This window comes from Danio rerio, chromosome 3 (assembly GCF_052040795.2).
Source record: "Danio rerio strain M-AB ecotype USA chromosome 3, GRCz13ab, whole genome shotgun sequence".
Taxonomy (NCBI): Eukaryota; Metazoa; Chordata; class Actinopteri; order Cypriniformes; family Danionidae; genus Danio; species Danio rerio.
Genome location: NC_141023.1, coordinates 27,059,237 through 27,074,904, shown reverse-complemented (window position 1 = coordinate 27,074,904; position 15,668 = coordinate 27,059,237). Strand labels below are relative to the sequence as shown.

The following is a 15,668-nucleotide window of genomic DNA, read 5'->3' as shown; positions in this document are numbered from 1 at the left end:
TGCGACACCTTATGTCAAGGAAATCGTGTGATTTAACTGGGGCTTTATTACTAGGCAATTGAGTGAGCACACTATCATTCTGCTAAACAAACTAAATTGCGCCCACAATTTAAAAAAAGAAAAGAAAAAGAAAAAGTAAAAAAGACTGACAAGTGGGATTAGGGTGAATAGACTAATAAATACCAAAGAAAAACAGCGGTTGTAATGTGAATATTTTGATTTCAAAGTCACAGACACTGAACAAAGAGCTGTCACAGAATTGTTGCCATGACTTACAGATTAAGCTGAAGCTTCAATTAAAATCAGCTTGAATCTTAAATTAAATCATAAACATTTTTTTTAATTTAATATCTTTGTTTACATATGTATATTTACTTTCCGGCCTTTTGCTATTAACTAATCGCAGCGTTTCAAATTGCGATCTAAAAACTGTCTGAAAATAATTGCTGAAATTACTAAAAGTAAATGTAATAACGGTCAAAAACAAATAAATAAAACAATAATGATAATTTGCAATTAGATATTTTCCCCCAAATCGCACAGCCCTACTCTGCACCATGCCTTTCAGAATAGTAAAAAAAATGTTATGAGAGTATGCACACCGTCGCTGCCATCCATCTGTTCACGTTACTTTGTGACAGACAACATTGTAAGGACGGATTTCCAGTTCCATATCACTATGCCACATTATTTGAGTCATTTCACAGCCTACAACTGTTAGTAATCAAGACAAAAGCCTTTTGATCTAGTGTACAGCAGGTCGCACGGCGGACACACCATATTTGATACACTACCATTTAAAAGTTTTCATCCCTGTTTTGTTTGCTGACCTACACTGCACTGATTTAACAAAGTAAAATTAGCAATATTACTGCAATTGCAAAATGTTGGCTTGTTTTTTTTGTTAAAAATGTTTATGATTTTACCCTCAAACTCAAGTTTAGAAGTATACGAATCAGTGTGATCCAGCACCCAGCAAACAACCGAGTTCACTTATCAGAAAACAAATTATGAGTCAACTTTCTATTTTTCACTCTATGCACAAGTTTTTTTTTTATTTCAAGCGAAGGAAGGAGTAAAACCATTCTCTATAATTTCCACAAACTCAAACGTGAAGTATTACCATACCGCCATACAGTTGTATAAATGCAAAAATTGTCATTTAACAAAAAACCCTTTTAAATTACTTCATGGTCTTCGCTACATTTATTCTTCCATGTCGGAGCGCCACACCAAAATTCATCCCACCACAGGCCACGGCTACATTACACATAGCTTCTCATTCAAAACATTCAGTAGTTGTTGTTTTTTAATAGTGGGTTATAAATCACACCAAAATGTATTAAAAGGTAAGTGAATTATAATGGAGCAAACTTTTTTGTAATCGTAGTAGTGCTGTGCATTATTTGTTTAACCCTTTAAGGTGACATGCTGACTGACTGACAGGTGCGTGATAAATGAGGCAAGCAAACATGACGTAGTTTTCAGTTAAGATGAACACAGTTATATATATACTTTATGGGTAAAGGTCTATGGTTCTGCATAAAATGACTTTATCTAGCTGGAGTTCATAGCCGTTTCACTTTACTTCAGGATGCAATAATGCCGCTCTGTAGGCCTATTGGAGACTTAGCATTTTGCCGTCTCAGCATTTGCTGTCATTTTCAGCAGTTTGTTTGTTTTCTGTATACGATTTAACCACCTCAGGTGCCTGTACCATGATGATGGCTTAAACTCAGGATTAGTTTTAAAGGGACAGTGCATCCAGAAATGAAGTGTTGAAACTTTCTTTTTCATCATCAGAGAACCAGCTGAGGTGCCCTTGACTAAGGTATCCAACCCCTAATTTCTCTCCACTGGAAGCAATAGCTTCCCACTGTGCCATGTTCAGTGTATGCTTCTTCACTCAATATATGTGTGTGTGTGTGTGTTTGTAACTCAGGCCCCATGTACTCTAGCAGAAAGACTGCAGAAAGTTTGGTTTAATACTAGCAGATGGCAGCAGTTTTGCACTTGTGTTGCAACACATGATAAATAACGGCATTTTTGTGACACATATCTGGTTAATAAGTGTTGTCGATGGAAATTAAACTCATTTCCTAAATTGCTTTTCATTTGCTCAAAATTAACATGAGCAAATATCCCTATCAAGCTTCCTAAAGTAAACAAAAAAGATGAAAAGCTTTCACAACACAAGGCTTTTTGGTATGGTGAGATGATTGGGCAGACGGACTGTATCCCTGGTAATCATATATTATAGTTTGTATGCATCACTTCAGACAACTTACATATTTCAAGAATAAACATTAAGTTGCATTCATGCTTTATTGCAATGTAAACGCACATCACAAATCCCTTCAGAATTTTGCTTGTAAGCTGTTGTTAAAGCACTGTGAACAAACACTTGCCCTCATCCTATAAAACAGACCACAGTTAACTACAGCAGCTGGTTTAGTCCAAAACGCAGTATTTTTTTCAGTTGGGTCTGTTTGAGTTCAGATCATGTTCACACCACAAACAAACTCCTGCAATGTTCACTTGAAAGCGTACCAAGACCACCTCTTCAAGCAGGTCTCAGGCCATGTTTACAATAATACGGTTTCGTTAAGCACATACGTTTTGCTATGGTTACCGCCGAAAACGGAGTGTTTTGAAAATGCTAAAGAGGCTGTTTTCATTTTAAAACGCTGCTGCTCCGTGTCGTAGGCGGACCGAGAACAGCGTAGGCATAGCTCCAGACCTTTGATTGGGGCTTTTTCCTCAATATTAAGTAGCCTACAGACAGTGCAGTCTTGCATTCTTTCCTTGTAACTTCAGACTTCGCAAGTTTGATATGGAAAACAAACTTCTGAGGATCGGGTAAATCTTCAAAGGGAACAACGTACTTCATAACCTCATTCGCATCACACTGACTCTGGTTTTTCACTATCTTAATAAAATGACAACATGATATAAGGAACTGTCAATTTTCATTTTGATATTAACAACATTACAGACATCAAAAATGTTAAGGCATCATGTAGCGACATATTTATATGACCATCATCTTCACTGTATGCATACTTGTAACACAACGTAGCCTATAACATAATGACCTCCTTTCATTTTCAGTGAAAAATACGAAACATACCCTCTCTTTTGCTTAATATCAGTTTTAATAACCTGTAATTGCCATTATAAAAGTGTAACAAACAATAAGTTAATACATATATAGGAATAAATGCAGGCAATCAATCAAATGTGCAGAATTAGTGTATGTGATTACATTAATTAATATATTAACTTATCATTGCGCTCAGCCAAAACATGTTACCTGAGAACAAGTAATAGATTCAAGTAGATTCTTGATGAACCGTCTGAAATGTGCACAGCTCTCACATGGGGTTCTGTGCTCAAAGCACCTGCTTACTGCCTGGAGCTCAAATGTGCACATACACTACAGTGATTCGATTCTTCATGAAAACATTAATTTCTTATAAAAATAGTAGCTGACCCTGATCTCTCTGAATAAGTAATTCAAAATAAGATATAGTCAAGAGTCTGGAGCCCTCCATTGTTCACAAATTTTACTATAAAATAAACACTCATGCAACCACAAACCACCCCCCGTTTACAACCAACAAAAATTTTAGGGACCCCTGAAATGAAAGGTTCTCACTATTGGTGCAGTGACACTCACTTTGCCGTCTCCTTTAGGATTAAGGTAGACGACGTAGTGGCCCCCGTGGTTGTCTCCGCTGTGTACCAACACAGCGTGGAGAATGTAGTTGGCTGGGTCTTTCACGTCAGGTTTCTGCAGAAACTCATCCAGAGGTAACTGCTCTGGGAACTCAAACCTGCAGGGCAAAACATCAAGCATCAGCCTCCATTACTTTAGCATCATAGGAGAGAGAACGAGCAAGAGATTATGGCAGAGAGATTATTAGAGAATGCATCTTATAGAGCACCCTCCAGTCCATTTCCAAAGTTAGTGCTCAGTCGACAGAACCATCATTTAGATGAGTCACACTCACAGGGATATTTTAAGAGTGTAATCTTAAGACTCCGCAGGACTTGCATTTATTCTGACCACCCATAAATCATCATGCTTAATTCATCCTTGCATCACGGAAAGCATTTCAAATACGTGATGAGAAATCAGTGTTACTTCATAACCAGCTCATTATTTACAACCTCACATTTGTCAAAACAGCCTAGAGTCATAAAACATTTTTACACCTGTCACCTTCTACACTGCAATAGAAAAAGAAAGTTGTTACCTGTCGTTTATCTTAATGTTTTGGTCAGTCTGAGGATCATACATGAACCTCATAAGCTGCAGGTGCAAGATGGGAGGGAAGGTCAAGAACTTCACACCCTTCTCTGCTTCCTGGAAAACAACCAACACACAAAATAGTCAATATTCCAGGGGAACATGAAAATAAAGTAGTAGTAGTTTCACAATTTATAGACTAATTGGTCGTTTAAATTCTGTAGTGATTGAGAATTTTGAATTTATTGCCATATTAGCTTCTCTGGTTATGTCATGGCAAAAAAAAAAGATAAAGTTTACCACATTTTATAAATATCACTGTTCTATAATCAGAAAAATATTCTATTCATTAAAAGTCATCAACAGCAATAAATACACACGATAAAAAAAATAATAATAATAACGATAATATACAAGATACAAATCTGTATATTCCCAACTGTTTAGGGTTTACTTGTATAAATTCTGTAGTGCAAACAAAATTTTATCAAAGAAACAGAATTGGGATACTTTGGGTGAATAAACAATACATAGAGCTGTACAACTAAAGAATACATTAAATATTAAGCTGCATAACAAAAAATAAATAAATAAAAATTCGATACTCGTGTAAAACTAAAAAAGTGGCACAGTAATATTTACAAGGCACGGACTGAAACGCACATGATGGGTGAACGTGATTTAGTCAAAAACAACTGTTGTTCCTGGTTGTTTAGTTCTAATCAGCCAATTGGATCTGAAGTTACACACAACAATACAATAAAGATTAGGGGCTTCTACACCATTTTTATTCAACTATCATTTTCACTTCAGGAATAAAATGTTTTATTAAAAAAAAAAAAAGTTGTTAAAGGATCAAAAACATGTTAATATAGAAATGATTTCTTTTTGTTTTTAAACACCCTTAGACTAATTCATGTCAATGTGATTTATCCATCTATTTCATGAAAACAATGAACTAAAATAAAACTGAATTTGCAGAAAGAGAGGCAGTGTTTTCAGTTTATTGCTATCAGCTTCTCTGGTTGTGTCATGGCTAGGCCCACAAGAAACCTGAAATCTGCAGATTTACACAGATTTTCAGCCCATCATTGAGTCTTTTATTTAGTTGAGTGTAAATTTACATTTACTTTTCACATTAATTTCAGTAATATTACTGACAAATATAAACATGTTAACAAGATTTACTTACAATACAGTTTGTAAAGTAATATTTTCTGTCTTTTAGTAGATATATGGTAGATGTATTATATGAGAGACTTGCTTTGTTTATCAAATAAATGGATCTAAATGGACTTGCATTGTAACTTTTCTTTTACAATATTCTGCGCAGAAATAGTATAATTTTTGCAGATTCTGCCTGGCACAAAAGAACAAGTTTTCAATATCCTGTAAATATCTCTTTTTTTTATAACTATAAGAAATATATAACAAATATAATATAACAACATAAATAAATAACATATAGGATAACATACAAATAATAATATTTAATAATAATAGCAATAATAATAATATACAAGAAAAAAAAAATCTTAAACAGTTTAAAGTTTACTTTTGAGATATATATATATATATATATATATATACATATATATACATATATACATATATATATATATATATATATATATATATATATATATATATATATATATATATATATATATATATATATATACATATACATACAGGGCTCGAAATTGCGACCATTTTGGTCGCATATGCGCCCGAAAATTAATCTATGCGACCTCATAATATATCTGGGAGCATTAGTGCGACTGCAGATAATGGTTGTAGTGCGACCTGTTTTGGTTTTTTCTAAAAACGTGCTGAATCGCTCTTCCCTGCGGCTATATTGGTTCATATTAGCTGTCAATCACTCAAGGTATTCCGCTGTCAGATGACAGGGAGTTGGAGCTTTTATGACCACGGGAAATGCAAACGGCTGAAGAGTAAAAACTTAAAGCACACAGGTTTGCAAACCCCACCTAAAGTTGAGGCGCAGATGAAAGCGATCATGACACGTCACGTGGTGAATAATGATCCGCCAGCTGAGATCAATCGAGTACGCGCTTCTTGGAGAAGGCGCCCGAATCTCCATGCGGTGCATTCACTGCGTGTTCAGCGCAAATGTCCGCTAAAAGTCAAATCTAATACTGTACATATTATCGCCAAAGAAGCTCGTCTTTACTAAGTTTACACTGAAACTGCGGCTCATAACAAAGACCGGTATTGCGCCGATGGTTAGCGCAAGAATCTTGCGCTGCCTGCTCATAAATTGGGTCGGCTGACTCGCCAGCTTTCCACTAACACAGAAAAATGAAGATCAGCTCAGACTGAACCTTTAAATTGACACTAACTGATACCAAAACTTTTAAAGAGTGACAGAATGGAGACTTTACTTACTTTCTTTTATCTATTCTTTTTTGTGGTGTATATTATTTTTTATTTATTTACTGATGACTGCTTTGCAGCTTTCAGCATTGAATTTAATTATTTATTATAATCTTTTGTTTGTTTTTAGCATAAATATTATTTATTAAATTGACATGCATATAAAAACAGCAGTACCAAATAAATATTTCCTACTGCAATGCTTTATTTTTGTTTGATGCAAACTATACAATTATTTTTCATAAAGTAACTTTTTATAGCAGATAACCTACATTCATGCACATTCAAGGCAGTATCATAATGAGAAATGTAATTCATTGTTACTATTATTGTCATTTTTTATCATCATTAATATTCTATAGCCTAATTTTTTAGACATTCCTTTTGGAATTATTGCTCACAAATATCAATGTTTTTGTAGCTTTAGTTAGATAGTTGTTTCTGGTTTTTGTCAGTCCTATTAATGTTGTTTTAAAATACAATAAATCCTTTAAAAAACAATTTGCAGCTGTGTTCATTTATTTTTGGTGGGTGCTCCTAAATTTTTTCTGGTGCTCCTAAAAAAATTTTGGTGCTCCTAAATATTTGAAGTTGGGTGCACCGGTGCTACCAAGTAAAAAAGTTAATTTTGAGCCCTGTATATATATATATATATATATATATATATATATATATATATATATATATATATATATATATATATATATATATATATATATATATATATATTTTTTTTTTTTTTTTTTTACAATTTTAAAAGGATTCACATTTAAAAACATTTCGTTTAAAGTCTCTCTGGATAGAAATCATGTCTGATAACAATACAAAAAAATAGGGCATTCAATAGGAATGTGTTTAACAGAATTTGCAGCAATAGTAAAAATTTAAACCAGAGATATTGTGTGACTCATTGCATTTACCACACTGTTATCATTATTATAATTATTCAGTAACAACAAACTAATGGAAAATCTTGCACATTCACAAACATCATCTTAAAAACACCAAATTCAGGTCTTTAATTCAGCATCTTTCTGCTTGCTTGGAGTGTGTGAGCAAATAAACGTGTAAAGCCCTCACCTGCAGACCATGCTCCCCGGCATCATATTTGTTGTCCCCATCCAGCTGTTCCACAGCCACATAATCCTTGAATGACTCAAAGACTGTAGGGCAGAGAAGCAGCATTAATATCACACCTCCACACAAGCACAGTGTTCTTGAAATGGCATCAGAAAAAGCCTGAACTGAATTCTGTCAGATCAAATATATATCCTGGAACTCGGCTTCAAGATGTCGGGAAAAAAAAAATCATGCATTTGCAGACCACATTACAATAATAACCCTCCTGCAAGCAAAGGGAGGACAGCAAGACCGAATATCAGAGAAAGCCACACTTACTGTTTTTCTTTCCTTTTATGCTGAGCTGGATGTCGTAGTAATCCTCTATTCTTTCTGACCGATAGTCCACATGCTTACACTGAATGTAAGACTGAAACGGAGAAAACACCCAAATGTGGTGAGGCTGAAATCAATGAATGAGAGCAAAACCACAGGGAGAGTCTGGGTGACTTACCACCATCTTCCCTCGGAAAAGCTTTGGGATTGTGCCCTCCACGCAAGTTCCTTTCATCTTGTTCTCCACATTGTCCAACAGCTTAAATTGACAAAAAGCACACAATGGTTGGTTTCAAATTATCTTGACATCACTAGCCTCTCAAAAGATCAACAAATTAGAGGATTCAAAGGGATCCAGGGAGATCAGGCTACTCACCACTCTGCATAGTTCCTGTACATCATGCTGCATGAAACTGTCTAAAGTTTCCCATCTGAAGAAAAAAATGCAAAAAATTTATATAAACAAAGGGCATTTAGATAAAACATCACACGGCTTTGGATAGAATGTGTGGCTCTGGCATTCATAAATGATTAATGAAGTCTAAATCTGCTAGCACACAATAAGGTCAACTAAAACTTTATTCAATTATTTTAGTGGGTCAAGAGAACAAATCACAACACATCTTACCAAATGATTCGACTGTAATCAAGTATTTTTGTATGTCATCAACGATTAAATACGCTCAATGGACAACAAAATCTTGAATAAAAAAAATGTTTCACATTTAGAAAAACTACAATAACTGAATTCAAGGGTGGCCATGTTTCCATAAATATCTTAGTGTCATACTGGTAGCGAGGAGACACTTTTAAACACTGCTTATCTATAATTTCAAATGAACAAAACTTTCATAAATGAACATGTAAAGGAGACAGATGAGAAATCCTCTAACTACTTTATCTATGAAATTGAAAGACTTTTACTTATCCAGGAAATCGATGTAAACAATTCAACCTAAAACTGGAAAACTGGCACAGAATCTTCTTCTAAAGCATCATTTTAATGTACTTTAATAATTTAATGCATTTCAGACAAGGTATTGCATTTACAACGCAATTATTTGAAGAGATCAAATAAACAATGAACAAAGTGATCAAGTGAATGTTCAAGTTCAACTACTTTACGGTTGATACAACAGTCTCGTCAGTTTTTTTGGCTAGTGGTGTAACAAATCAAATCTCGCGGTTGGGATCACACTACAGGATCGGACCATTTTTCGGATCAGCAAAAAAGAAACACGACAAATGTTATTTGCTTACCATTTATACAAAAATATTACTGCACAAACCACTGGTTTTAACAAACAGAACTTGAAACCTGTAATTTTGCTGAAAATGAAAAATATTCAATACGAAAAATGATCTTTGCTACGGTTGCTGATAATGCTAAATATAGAAACCTAATATCTTGTACAACATATATTTATTTTCAAGTAATGATTCAACAATTCCCACATAAAACTTCATGTTACATTATAGGTGGATCATTTTTTAAACCTATGCAGTGACAATTTTGATGGTTGTTTGTCGCCACTTATTGGTTATATAATGTAATTGCTACAACATTCAACAACATCAAGTTCCATTAAACAGTGAATTAAATCTTTACCATAAACATCAGTCTTTACATCTGAACTCTAAACTGTTTTCCCAGTACTTCTGTGTTATTTAATTATTTGCAACTGTCTGAAAAAGTGTAAAAACTGAATCTTTCTTGATCAAACGCAGATTTGAATGCAGTGCTTCACAGGATTAATAAATGCATGCAAATCACTATCATTTGTTGTGCAGGTTTGAATTGAGATCACAATCTTTTAATGTTTATTGTGCAGCTTTACACCGTTTGTTTAGCCTGCATTAATGCATTCAGTGACAGAAAACACCTTTAATTAATAGCCTAAGAAAGCATTTAGGTCCCACCACAACTTTTTCCATCTATATATTTTAATGGAAAGTCAAAATTATTTCATACATGTGATTTGAACAACGTGGGAGGCAATCTCTCAGCAATTGTTATAAATGTTGGATTAACACTACAATATAGGCACCAGTATCCCATGCAGCCCAATGCAAAGGAAGATGACAGAAAACAAGAAATTCCCACTTCACATCATTTTGCTCCAGAATGTCAACAGGCAGATGTGTCATGTGTTAGCTTCTGATTCACCGCTCTACCAAACTGAACATTTAAAACAAAGCCTACCCAAAAGACTTGGTCAGCTTCTTTGTCCCAACAGGCTTATCACTGTGCTGGAGCTCATAGAACACCCTCTGCAGGGCGAGGGGGACACTTTTAGAGGAATCATCTCCCTCAGTGGGCATCATATAAACCGCCTAGAAAGCAAACAAGACATATTCTTTGACAGGTGTACCAGCATCCTGTTCTTTTGAAAAAATGAGTGCCACACAAACACAAATAAATAAATTAAAATGTAATATTTGGATTGACCCAGAGCATTACATAAATGCGCTTCAGCAGCTGTCTGTATGGACAAGCTGTCTGACCTTCTGAAATGGCCAAATTCAGTCCATTAACAAAAACAAACACTTCTAAACCATGATTTGGGTACTTCATAATTGAAAGAGTGGAATGATTCACCAAAATAATATACACACACACACACACACACACACACACACACACACAATATTGTAACTCAAAATACTATTTAGAAATAACATACATCAGCATTAAAAACAGAGCTTTACCATTATTTGATATTTCAATCCATTCTTTATCAGTATTCAATATTTCAATCCAAAAGTTTTCAATGACATTTAATAAAAACACAAAGAAAGCAGTTTGATCTTTGTAATAAACACATTATTGGGAAATTAGCCTTAAATAGTAGCTATTAAAAACACTGATTGTCAGATATAAAAGGATAATCACACACATCCTTCACTATAAAAACAGACCATGACAAATCTCACAATACTTAACATTCTTTTTCCTTTTGTTTTGTTCATTTATGGTAATGATGCATGTTAATTTAGGCTACTTAAAAAAAAAAAAAATCTTCCACAACTGTTTTCACTTTCACTTCTGTAAAAAAAAAAAAAAAAAAAAAAAAAACGATAAATCAAAACTCTCTCAGCAGTTGGGTGCTGAGAGAGTAATGTGCACAAATGTGAGTATTGAGTTTCAGCTGTGTCTTGCACTGGAGTCTTTAAACTGGTAAAACCTGAAGCATAAAAATTGCTGCATTAACTGTGAAATAAACTCTAGACAAATGAACAAAGTTAAACTAGGATGGGACAGAATGTACAGAGTTGTTCGGTTACAAACTGCTACAAGTGGCCTGAATATGCTTTTTCTAAATGAGTGGCATAGAGAGTTTAGCAGCTGGCAGGTATCGATACTGTGGAAAAGTCATAGCACTGTCTTGATAATTTCAGAAAAGACGTTCTTTTAGTCTTCCTTGTATCCTCTTTCTTGTCTTTCTCACTCTGATTTGAAAAGTTGAACAGTTAAAGACTTCTAATTTGAACTTCAACATTGTTTCATCATCAGCTGTGTCCTCTGCTTATGGACCCACAGAATGTACAGGTATAGAAGAGGTGCATCAAGTCTGATTGGATAATAGGACACATTCCCCGTCAGAAACCAATAAACTCACTTCCATACTAAACAATTAAAAAACAAGATGCCAAGCTTGGCTGCTTGACCTGAATAACAGGCATGCAACCCGAAATATGACAAGAGAATTAAACAGTTCATCGAACCATCCACCCCCATTAAATTTTAGTGGATTTCATAACCAGACGGTGTTCAAACCCAATGATTTTAACTATGACAGATGACAGGCATTAACCATTCCAAGATGTCAGACAAGCTGACAGTCTAAAGCAGTCAAATGTGGCATTATGTGGCATAAATATCTATGTACTTGACTGATAAATATTCAGCTTTTCCTAAACAGCATCACCAGAATACATTTTTTCATTTTTAAGTATATTCACGCAAAAACATGAATTTTTATTATTTTTACTGTATTCTAGATCAGATAAAAGCAGCCTGAATAGAATTCCATAAAAGATCTTTTTTTAGACAAACAAGTAGTAAAAGATTTGGCCTATTAATAACAGGATTTTCTGTGAAGAAAATGTGCCCTGCCAGAACACTGAGACAAGCTGATAAGCGAAATTTTGTTGCTTCACAATACTTTCCTCTGTAAAGTAGATGCCCATCTTGTGAGATGCATGACTCTAATAAGAACCAATATCACCAATAAGACTCAAAATATTGCCACACTTGGCTGCACCTGAAAGCACACTAAATCATTTCTCATCATCTCAACAATGCATCCACTTCATTTCAGCTATTTTTCATTGGCGCTCAGAGCAGGTGAAGGAAAAATCAATTTGCAAAGTAGGAATACTGTTTTTTTGGAATCATTTACTCAAGCACATATGAAAGCTAATATCATTTACTTATCTCCCATATAGTACCTTCTGTAGAAATAAAATACAATAAAATAAAATCTTCTGATTTTGATAATGAAAAGCAGATCTCTTACCCGCCGAAGCTGGTTTGTAAAGAAGAGAGTCTGCAGTAAGCTGTTCATGTAACATGTGGCTCCTTGATTCTTCAACCCCACATAACCAGTGTGTTTCTTTGAATCCCAGCTGAAAGTAAAATGATCTCATCAGAAAGAGTTGCAACAGCCTGTTATCAATGAAAACATCACATACAAATAATAAAAAAAGACTTACGCCACACCATGAGGTGCATCGGCTTGAACATAGACCTCAAAAGTGACCTTATCATCCTCTACAAAGCCCCGTTCCGGATCAGTCACATCCTGAAGCCCAACAAACACATCATATCAACATCAGCTATCTTAACACCAGCTTAGAAAAGGCGCTAAACAAAACCATGCTAACTTACACTCCATGACATGAAGTTGGAAAAGCCCCAGTCATTTTCCTTGTGGAAGAATAGGTGACTTATTCGGCGACTGAAGGACTTCTCATCGTCTTTGTAGTTGATTATTTTAAGCATGGCTTGAGCATGACATGACCAGGACCTACAATCAAGAAAGAATTGGATTAGATAAACTAGTAAAGCTTAAAGCAAAACATTTATGGTAGACATATTCCAAGATAAATATCAGGAAAAGCATTTTAACTTTGGACAAGGAAACTGAAGGAGATTCAATAAGTCCATTCATTCAAGGTCATCAGTGAAATCCCTACTTTAGATAAAGTAATGGCAGTAACTGCTTACGTGGAGTCTGACTCAGCATTGCACTGAAGGAAGAATCCGACGCTCTTCTGGTGAGGTCTGTCTGGATAAAACCTGGGCATCACCATGATCTTCCAGGGCAGATTTCTCACGAAACAGGGTGGGCTGAGCACAGACTCACTCAGCCTGCTAAAGCGCTCCACCACAAAGGGGAAAGTGGCTTCAGAACGCCAGCTTGTGTCTGTTATGAAGTTGAAAAATAGTACATTTTGTAAATAATTATTTTAAGATTAACAATATGCAATGCTCTGTGCTTCATTATGCTCCTTACCATCCTCCATGTCCTCCTCTGTGTTGTTGTGTCCGTCCGCCATAGCCACGTTCCCATTGATAACTGGATTCTGTGGGATTCTTGGAGGATCATCTGGGTCCCCAGCTGAAAAAAAAAAGACAAGCATTTAAATTTCCTCGTCACTTGTATTGTAATGCTCTAGCACATATGATTGTGAAAACTCCCTCAATTCATTGTGGAAAATTTTATTGTGAGAGTATAACATTCAGAAAGTAAGACACATGGCTCCACATATGGCAACAGCATTTTAATTTTATAAAAACATGACAAACCACAAGTATCAATTACTGGCAAAATTTGCATTGTAGCCATGAATGATTCCGCAGCATAGCCTGAGGCCCCTTTCATTTTTTAAATTGTTTTCAATCCAAGGAAGTAAAAAAACAAATATGTAAAGACTGTGCATAAAATGTGAAGTAAAAACAAATACAATGTCTGCATTTATCGCAAAGTTCATCGAATAAAATGTCTTTTTATAAAACGTTATCTAAGCTGGATGTTCAAAATAACAAGATTTCAATTTCAACCATAGTAGCGGAGTTAAGAGCCCTCATAAAAACATCACACATCCATTTGTAGTACTTTTAAATAGTTGTGTCTTTAAAGAAAAAGCTTGTTGCCATCTTGTTCAGAGCAAAGTTATAATGCATCTAAATTTGTCCATTCAACTTCCTAAATCAGAAACTTTATGACATGCATTTTATACAGCAAAAATATTATAAATTACAACAAAATTGTAGAATCAATGAATGACTGTTTTAAATGAATGCTGTTGCCTATAAGGCCGTCAAAGAAAAGATAAGGCTCGTTATATTCAAACTCCATCGGACATCGAGTTCAAAACAAATTTGATTTCATAGAAATTTCTCAGAAAATGCACAAGAAATGATTTTATGTTCTCCCTGATTCAAAGCCAAACTGATAAAGTAGCTGAATGTGACAAACAAAATAACTTCAAAAGTGAGAAATTTTATTGCATTAGAAGTCAGCATAAATTCCAGTGAGGGATGCAGATTAATGTTTTTCCTGGAGGGTACACATCTTACATAACCCCCAAAATACAAAAGCAAATACATTATCAACCAAATTCAGCACGAGTTCCTTAAAAGCTACACAAAAGATATTCTGAAGAAAGCTGAAAACCTGTAACCACTGACTCCCATAATATTTGTTATCCTACTCTTGAAGTCAGTCATTACGGGTTTTTAACATATTTCAAAATACCTTCTTTTGTTTAACAGAAAAAAATAGGGTGAGTAAATAGCAAGTTCATTTTCTAATGAAATATCCCTTCACTTTAAAAGTGTATGAGTGTATTATGACCCATATGGCGTCCTTTCAAGATCCCAGAAAGGTCCCTAAATGTCATTCAATGTTTGTATAATTTTAGGTTAAGAAAATATCTTGTGGTTCTTGACTACAAGATGAGATGTACACCAAACATTTTGCTGATTAGAGAAAAAGCCTGAACTTGTGACACTAAAAACAGGCCAACCCGCATGCTCCATACTGATAATCTGTCTTTCTTTTGCGCATTTGTAGGCCTTGGATGGCGTATGGTGTGATATGTGCATGTATTGAAACGGCTCAGTGCGGGGGTCTCAGGACAGCGGCATCAGAAACGCCCCCACACGTGCACTGCAGAACTTTGATGAAACGCAGGGCAAAAAAAACAACGTCCGAAATGCAGTGTGTAAAAAAAATACAGCTATGTTCAGTTGTCTTTTAAATGCTACCACAGAGATCGCTGGTGGGCTTTGCCAAAAAAACAGACACGCAAGCCGTAATCATTAAAAATGGCGAGCGGTACCACAGCATGACTCGTTATACAATGAAGAAGCAGAAAATCCCCGCGCGCTCTCGCCGGATCCCTACGCGCCCGCCTGGCGCAGTCATTACACTGTCGAAATCACATCAAATCTATATTTAAAGCTTGCAGTGCAAATACAACACTCATATTATCATCAACAACAAGGGTGTCGCTGAGAATAAGGCTACATTAATGACTCGTTTCTGAGTTGATCCGATCGTTTACCCCCTCCCCCTCCATACACATTTAGCCTCGCTGCTAACGTTCCCATCCG

The 15,668-nt window shown here is 35.2% G+C and overlaps 1 protein-coding gene across 8 annotated transcripts in view; it reads right to left on the bottom strand.

The window, feature by feature from the left end:
- The window catches only part of usp7 (ubiquitin specific peptidase 7 (herpes virus-associated)), a 34,114-nt gene that overhangs the window by 16,318 nt on the left and 2,128 nt on the right, over positions 1-15,668 (bottom strand). For 4 of the 8 annotated variants that reach the window (XM_087244559.1, XM_087244563.1, XM_087244561.1 and 1 more), the window contains exons 2-13: positions 13,564-13,668; positions 13,275-13,473; positions 12,936-13,074; positions 12,761-12,849; positions 12,565-12,673; positions 10,248-10,378; positions 8,421-8,475; positions 8,223-8,303; positions 8,048-8,138; positions 7,730-7,812; positions 4,260-4,369; positions 3,659-3,836 (exon numbers count right to left, since the gene is read on the bottom strand). In XM_087244559.1, coding sequence (XP_087100685.1) covers positions 3,659-3,836; positions 4,260-4,369; positions 7,730-7,812; positions 8,048-8,138; positions 8,223-8,303; positions 8,421-8,475; positions 10,248-10,378; positions 12,565-12,673; positions 12,761-12,849; positions 12,936-13,074; positions 13,275-13,473; positions 13,564-13,668 — 1,370 coding nt within the window. The remainder of the gene's footprint in view (positions 1-3,658; positions 3,837-4,259; positions 4,370-7,729; positions 7,813-8,047; positions 8,139-8,222; positions 8,304-8,420; positions 8,476-10,247; positions 10,379-12,564; positions 12,674-12,760; positions 12,850-12,935; positions 13,075-13,274; positions 13,474-13,563; positions 13,669-15,668) is intronic. The other 4 variants (XM_087244560.1, XM_087244564.1, XM_087244562.1 and 1 more) reach the window with 1 other exon arrangement.